This window comes from Equus quagga, unplaced genomic scaffold, assembly GCF_021613505.1.
Source record: "Equus quagga isolate Etosha38 unplaced genomic scaffold, UCLA_HA_Equagga_1.0 68308_RagTag, whole genome shotgun sequence".
Classification (NCBI taxonomy): domain Eukaryota; kingdom Metazoa; phylum Chordata; class Mammalia; order Perissodactyla; family Equidae; genus Equus; species Equus quagga.
The window spans coordinates 1,985-9,786 of NW_025801142.1; the positions used below are offsets into that span (position 1 = coordinate 1,985).

At 65.8% G+C, this 7,802-nt stretch overlaps 1 protein-coding gene across 1 annotated transcript; it reads left to right on the forward strand.

The window, feature by feature from the left end:
- The first annotated feature begins 1,146 nt into the window (after positions 1-1,146).
- LOC124234055 (methyl-CpG-binding domain protein 3-like) lies at positions 1,147-7,268 on the forward strand. The gene is made up of 5 exons (XM_046651315.1): positions 1,147-2,942; positions 3,433-3,570; positions 4,398-4,488; positions 4,958-5,135; positions 5,583-7,268. Exons 1-5 carry the CDS (start codon positions 2,418-2,420, stop codon positions 5,779-5,781), a joined length of 1,131 nt encoding a protein of 376 aa, XP_046507271.1. The 5' UTR covers positions 1,147-2,417; the 3' UTR covers positions 5,782-7,268.
- Positions 7,269-7,802: the final 534 nt, after the last annotated feature.

A 7,802-nucleotide genomic window follows, 5' to 3' on the forward strand; every position in this document is an offset into this window, starting at 1 on the left:
CTGCTCCAGGCGGGAACAGGGCTGATGGCAGGTTACCCCTCACCAGGGCTGAGTCTTTGGGGAGCGGGGGGACTTGGGTGGGCCTCGTTAGAGGCAGACCTGTGCTTAGGAGAAGCGGGGCCCCTCCCTGGGCAGTGGCTGCTGTGTGGCCTCACCTGGGACCACGGTCATGGCCACCCCTTCCTCAGGCAGGGAGCCCCGGTGCCGAGAAGGAGGGTGGGCTGGCGGCCGGCTCCTGCGCCACTGACGAGGCCCATCCTGCCCCCCGCCCATCGGCCCCCTGCCGGGCCAAGGCCCTCGGTGCTCGTGGGTTCTCTACGGGCAGGTTTGTTAAGTCCAAGTGTTTTCTCATTCGGTCAAGTATCAAGGACATCTTCCTGCGTCAATAGAGATCTGTCAAACCTTCTGTAAAAGTTGAGATATAATTCACGTTCGGTACAACTCCCCCTTTAAAAGTGTCCCATCCAGCAGTTTTAGCCCATTCACCATGTCGTGTCACCATTACCACTCATTCCAGAACGTTCCATCACCCCAAATCGAAGCCCCAGGCCCATCAGCAGTCACCCCATCCCCTCCCCCAGCCTGACACCCACTAATCTACCTTCTCTGTTATGTCATCTCTCTTTCTAACGGCTTGATTGGGAGAGGGTTCGTGTCCCGTACCTCACGTGGACAGCCTCAGCTCATTCACAGATGCGTGCAGCCGTCACCGGTCAGCTCTAGAACATTTGCATCCCCCCACAAAGAAACAGACCCTTTACCTATCAGTGCCCCCCCACCCCGTGTCCCCAGTCCCCCAGCCTGAAGCAACCACTGCTCTGCGTCTGTGTCTGCTTCCCTGTTTCACGAGTTTTTAAAGGCAGAAGAGCAGCAGGTGGGGGCGTCTGGAGGCATGGAAATGTTGGCGAGGCTTCCCTGGGGTCCCCTCTTCCCTCTTCGTGGTCACATCTGAAGCCTGAGTCGGGCACTGCCCTGGGCATGTGGCCCGATGTTGACAGCAGCTGGCTCAGCGTAACGGGGAAAGGGGGGCCGGCCCAGTGGTTAAATCCACACGCTCCACTTTGCCAGCCCGGGGTTCACAGTTCAGATCCCAGGCTCAGACCTACACCACTTGTCAGCCACGCTGTGGCAGCATCCCACATACCAGATGGAGGAGGTCTGGCACAGATGGTAGCTCAGGGCGAATCTTTTTCAAGCAAAAAAAGAGCAAGATCGGCTGGTGATAGATGTTAGCGCAGAGTGAATCTTCCTCACCAAAAAAAAAAAGAGGAGAAGGAATCTTTCGGAAGAGTCTGCAGTGGCCTCTCAACCCAAGCTGGTCAGGGGCTCTCCGTGCCGGGTGCCATGTCCTAATGGATGCAGCTGGACCCAGGGGGATAGTGCAAGTCCCTGCGATGACCTTGCTGGGTCAGAGGTCCCAGTGGGGACCCTCGAGCTGAGTGCCACTGGCAATGTGTCATTGCAGGAGTGCGTTTCCTCTGGTTCCACGCTGCCCTCCCCTGTCCCTCGTGTGCTGGGACATCTGGAGCCGGGCTGGGGGAGGCAGGCGTGCGCTTGCTCAGATTAGGGGCTTGTCCTTGAGGTTTTCAGGGGAGAGCAACAAAATCCAGCTACTTGCCAGTCTCAGGCTGTGCTGTCACAGAGGGTGACTGTCGCGTTTGTAGCACAGTTGTCCTGAGAAAGGCGCCAGGCCCACCGAGCGCCACCCGAGGGCTTTTCTCTAACAACTGGCTGGAACTGTAATTCACATACCACACCGTCCCGCCCCCACAGTGTGCAGGTCGAGTTCTCAGGACCTTCACGGTTGTGTACCCATCTCCCTAACTCCAGAACATTCCACCACCCTAGAAGGACTCTCTCTGCCCATCAGCATCACCCCGCGTCCTCTCTCCAGCCCTGGCCCCCACGAGCCCGCTCTCTGTCTGTGGATCGGCCTGTTCTGGACGTTTCCCGTCCATGGGGTCACACGCCGTGTGTCCTTCTGTGTCTGCTCCTCTCCCTGAGCGTCGTGTGTGCAGGTCCGTCCACGTGCAGCCGTGTCAGGGCCTCGCTCCTCTTCACGGCTGCGTCGTGCTCCAGCGTGTGGGTGGACAGGTGGCTCCACCAGCCGTCATGGGCAGTTGGCTGTTTCCCCCGTGTGCCTGTGAGGAACCATGTTGCTGTGGACACTTGGGTCGGTTTTTGCGTGGACGTGTGTTTCCGTGTCTCGGGTAGACGCCCAAGGGGGGAGCTGCTGTTCCGTTGTTTGAGCCTCGGCCAGACTTTGCACGGTGGCCGCCCCGGGTTACGTTCTGCCTGTTGCTGTCGCGCCCTGGGTCCCGTGCTGCTCACTCTCTTGTGAGCCCGTTGGACGCACAGCAGCCCTGTGGGTGGGTGTCACGTCCTAGAGACGAGCCGGAGCGTGGAGCTCCACAGCCATGTCTTTCGACACCTGGTTTCGACTTTGCCGGCAGGTCCCGCGTGGGCAGCTGTTTGGGGTCTTGGCTCCAAGTCTTAACAAGGCTTCACAGCCCAGCCCGCCAGGACACCCCGGTCCCCGACACTGTGACCACGAGAGGGGTTATCCTTCAAACACCTGTCTCCTTGGGTCTTTGCTCAAGAACATTGTTTCCTTCTGTTTCTGGAATGTTCTGGAAATGTCAGCCACCCTCCTTCCTGATCGGGGCCTTCATCCCTGCTCTCAGCATGGGTGTCTGCTGTGGGCCCACTCGGGAGGGCGCCTCGGCGGAGGGTGGGGTGGGCCCGCACGGCCTGCCCGCCGCCGACCCCGCTCTGTCCGCAGCCCCAGCGGGAAGAAGTTCCGGAGCAAGCCGCAGCTGGCGCGCTACCTGGGCGGCTCCATGGACCTGAGCACCTTCGACTTCCGCACGGGCAAGATGCTGATGGGCAAGCTGAGCAAGAGCCGGCCGCGCGTGCGCTACGACTCGTCCAGCCAGGCCAAGGTGGGCGCCGCCCCCGGGCAGCCACGGGGGTGCTTGTCCTGCTGGGAAGGTCGCGGCTGCTCGGTGAGGGGACGCGGAGGGCAGATGAGAGGCTGCCACTGCTCTGTCCCTGGCAGAGGGCCCTGCATGGGGACCAGGAAGGGCGTGGCTCTGACAGCCGACGGTCTGCACGCGGCGCCCAGTGACCCTGTGACCAGCCGCCTCTGGTGGGCGTGTGTTCACGGGACCCTGTCCCCGGGCCCGTGCTCTGCAGAGCCCAAGGTGCAGGAGGCCAGGATGGTGCAGGCGTGTCCGGAGCCCTGACTGCGGCTCCCGTGGGCAATGCGTAGGCCAGGCCCGGGCTTGGTGTCGCCTCCAGATGGGTGCCACGAGGTGGGCTGGTGATCTGGGGACACGCGGTCTGTTCCCTGGAGCCCAAGGGGACAAGTCTCCCCCGCTGACTGGGAAGCAGCCGAGGACCCGGCCCGTGCCAGCGTGCGTCTCCTCTCAGGGCAAGCCCGACCTGAACACGGCGCTCCCCGTCAGGCAGACGGCGTCCATCTTCAAGCAGCCGGTGACCAAGATCACCAACCACCCCAGCAACAAGGTGAAGAGCGACCCGCAGAAGGCCGTGGAGCAGCCGCGGCAGGTGAGGCGGGACGCGGCGCACGCGCCCTGGGCTCCCTCTGGCCGCCGCGTCCCCGAGGGGTCATCCAGTCTGTGGGCTTGTCTGAAATAAGTGGACGTGTGCGGCTTCACGACTTGCTTCTCGAAAACCGAGGCTTACGTGTGTCGTGAATGCCCACTGGGTAGCTGCTGTGCGGCTGGCGGGGGACACACTCACGGGGTGCCCCAGGGCAAGACCCCCTTCCCTCACCAGCCCCGTGGTGACGTTTGGGTTGTTGCCACTAAGTGGCAGTTCGGAAGGTCGTGTCCGAGTGGCTCTGCGTTTGCCGTCAGCCTCGTGGGGTTCTTTCCCCGAGTCCCGGGGATCCGAGGCGGGAGCTCTTTGCGCCTCCCAGCGCTCCCGGGTCCCTGTCGGCGCAGGACGGTGCCTCTGGACGGGCCCGGGCAGGGCTTGACCCAGGCGGTGTCCCCAGGCCCCCTGGTGGGCCTCAAGCTCGGCCCTGGCTGGAACTTGCACCCCCACACCCTGACTTGAGGGTGAGAGGCTGTCCATCCTTGGCGCCAGGGGGCACAGGTGGCAGGGGCAGGCAGGCTTTGGGGACCATCGCTGTCATACTGACCATGAGGCCGACCTCCTGGGTCCTCGTCCTGCCAAAAATCAGGGTTGGCGTTTCTCCACCCTGGAAGGAGGGCCCTGGGTCCCACGAAGCCTCGTTTCCTGAGGGCTCGCGAGCAGCCTGGCGGGCTGGGGTCAGAGCTCCCCTGAGGCCACCGTCGGCCCGACTGCCCAGGTTGCCTCTTGTGGGGGGCCTGGCTGGCTGTCAGCCTCACGTGTGTGTCTGGCGGCAGCTCTTCTGGGAGAAGAAGCTGAGCGGTCTCAACGCCTTTGACATCGCCGAGGAGCTCGTGAAGACCATGGACCTCCCCAAGGGATTGCAAGGTGACCGGCGCCCTGGGGGCAGGAGCAGGGCCCATGGGCCGAGGGTGCGGGCTGCTGGGCTCTGCCACCGGATGAGTGACGACAGTGACTGAACCGCGGCCCAGTGGCGGCCACAGGGTTGGTGTGGGCGAGCCACCCTCCCCCCCATCCCTCGCTCCCTCTGTGGACCAGCAGGGTGGCCGCCTGACTCACCATTGGCATCAGCTGCCAGCCCCGGGCACCTGGGCCTGCACACCACCTCGTGGGTGTGGACCTGCAGGGCGCGTTTTGTGGGGGGTGGGGCGTGGGGTCCCGGGAAGACGCGGGCCGCGTGCCTTTGCACCGTGAAGACAGCGCCACGCCCTCCCTGAGGACGGAGCCTGTGCTGCTCTGTCTCGAGGGACCGCATGCCCACCCGGGGGTGGGGAGGAAAACCAAGGCCAGTGGAGGGATGTGGGGCCCGGGGTGACCGCCCCCCCTGCGCCTGCAGGCGTGGGGCCCGGCTGCACAGATGAGACCCTGCTCTCGGCCATCGCCAGTGCACTGCACACCAGCACCATGCCCATCACGGGGCAGCTGTCGGCTGCCGTGGAGAAGAACCCTGGCGTGTGGCTCAACACAGCCCAGCCGCTCTGCAAGGCCTTCATGGTGACCGACGAGGACATCAGGTAGCTGTCTCCGCCCTCTCCCTGGCGAGGGGCCAGCGTGCTGTGAAGCCACAGTGGCCAGCGCGAGGCCCACGTTGTTAGGGGGGTTCCAGAGTCGGGGAGGTGGCACGTGGTAGGGACAGGATGTGGGGGGTGAAGCTAGACATCCCAGCGTGGATGCTAGGCCCCCAGGGGGCGGGATTAGGGGTGCTGGCCAGGAGAGGGCAGTGGCAGAGGCGAGCCGGCCGGCTCAGGGGATCCGTGGGGTGTCCCAGGATGCGGAGTCCCCGGTCTTGGCCTGGCAGGGGCGTCAGACCGGAGGCCGCGGCAGAGGGCCACTCACTCGGGCTCCTGAGAGTGGCCCCAAGGTGACCGGCCCGTGTGCATCTATGTGTCCCTCCCTCTGGCCTCGCGCCCCGGTCTCCCTGGAGACAAGGCTGTGGCCTGAGTGGTGACCTGCGTCCCCAGGAAGCAGGAGGAGCTGGTGCAGCAGGTCCGCAAGCGGCTGGAGGAGGCGCTGATGGCCGACATGCTGGCCCACGTGGAGGAGCTGGCCCGGGATGGGGAGGCGCCACTGGACAAGGGGGGCGCCGACGAGGAGGACGACGAGGAGGAGGACGAGGAGGAGGAGGAGCCCGACCAGGACCAGGAGATGGAGCATGTCTAGAGCAGCTGCCTCCGGCAGGCGGTCCCAGACCAGCCGGCGCAGTGGCTGTGGGGCTGGAGGACGTCTGGGGTCCTGGGACCTGCCGCGGGTGGCGGTGGTGCCGGGCCAGAGCCCCATGAACCCTGCAGGACGCCCGTGGGCACTGACAGGCCCGTCCCCTCTGCCCGGAGGCCCCGCCCGCAGACTCACCCTCACCTGTTGGGACCAGGCTCGGTGGCCTCTCTTTGCCCTTCCCAGGCGTGTCCCTTCCCCGGGCTGCAGGGCAGTGGGGGCACAGCTGGAGAACGGCCCCTCACCCTGTGCACCCCACGTTTGCTCTTCTCTAAGGGGCCTGGAGCCGACATGCCAGAGGCTCCTCGGGGTCACCCCTCCACAGACTCGGGCTGCCGTGCCCCTGACATTGCGGCCAGCCTTGTCCCTGTGGCCACCACCCCAAGCGCCTCATTCAGGACAGCTGCCGCCAGGTGGGACGATGTGGCGGGGCCAGGCCTCGTGGCGGGGGTCAGGATGGCTCCCTGGGCACCTGCCCCGCTGGGCAAAGCCGGGGCGCTCGGAGCGCAGCCGAAGGCAGATGGCACAGGTGTGTCCTTCCCTGACCGAGGTGCAGACCGGTGGATGTGGGCCCTGCCTGGCCTCCGCTGGCCGCGCAGACGGGAGCACAGGCCGCGCCTCTGGAAGCCTTGCTCCCCGCAGTTGGCCGCCCGGCCTGGGGCTCAGCTGCCAGCACCGGAGGACACTTGTGGCCAGCGTGTGCGTGGCCGGACTTTCAAGGCCGGGGCTCTGAGACAGCTCCGCATTGGCCAACCTCCGTGCCTCAGTTTCCCCCTGTTCCCAGGGACAGTGACGCCTGGCTCTCGGGGCTGCAGGCTCTCATGCTGCCCGGCCGGACCTGGCTGGGGCCACGGCTGCTCTGCCTTCCTGTCCCGGGCGTGTCTCTGGCCGAGCATTTCCCAGGGAGCAGGGGTGTCAGGATCCGGCCTGAGTGCCTTGGTGAGGGGGGCGCCCACCATCCCCACCTCGGTCCCAGGAACACCCTCGGGGGCCCCGCCGGCCCTGCCCGCATCGGCCTTAAGCCCCCAGAGGGTCCTTGGGTCAGCTGGAGGCACCGGCCCTGCCCTGCCAGCAGCCCGTGACCAGCGGGAAGGCCCCGGTGGCCGCCTCACCTGGCTGGGCGCCCTGGCTGATCCGGGGTCTGGGGGTGGTGGGAGCCCCCCTGAGCGTGGGAGGTTGCTGCCCATCGGTGGCCCAGGATGCCGGCTGACCGCAGCCCCCCGCGTCAAGTTGAAGCACAAATCCTCAAAAATGGTAGACTCTGCAGCCGGGGGCCGCCGGCCAGGCACCACGGGCCCCCAGGAAAACCCCTCCCCTGAGGGCCAGATGTCCCACCCCTCCCGGAGGCCGGGCAGGAGGGGACGCCAGGTGGGGGCCTGGCCGTGGGTTGCGAGGTGTCCTGTGGGCAACTGAATAAAGCCATCTCTGTGCGCGCAGTTAGTGTCGAGGACCGCCATGTCTGTGTCCTGAGTGACGGGCCCCTGTGGCGTCCTTTCCCGGGGGTGGGGGGCGGGTGGCAGGTTCCCCTGTGGCCCCAAGAAGGCCCCGGGGCAGAGGGGCAGCGCCTGGTCACCTGACCTTCAGGTCCCAGCAGTGTTCGTGTAAGAGCCAGGTGTGGAAGCTTCCAAAGATGCAGCACGTGTGGGCGCCTTTAGAGTGGGGTCCCTGAGGCCCCTTCTGAGCCCCAGGCCCCCCGCTGCCCAGAATGGGGCAGGTGGCTTGATGCCAGACCTGCCACGTTCACCCGTAAGACGAGGTGGCTGGTCCCAAGTCTGCATCAGGAGCTGGGGGAGGGGCGTCTGGGGGCCCACAGGCCCAGCACACGGGGACGCCACTGAGCTGTCCTCGGGGACCTGCTGGCCCTGTGCCCTCAGACCCTGCAGCCCCCGGGCCAGCACTGACATTGGCCACACCAGCCCCTCCTCCAGTGCCCATGCCCTGCCCCCTGGTCCAGCGGCCATCACCAGCTT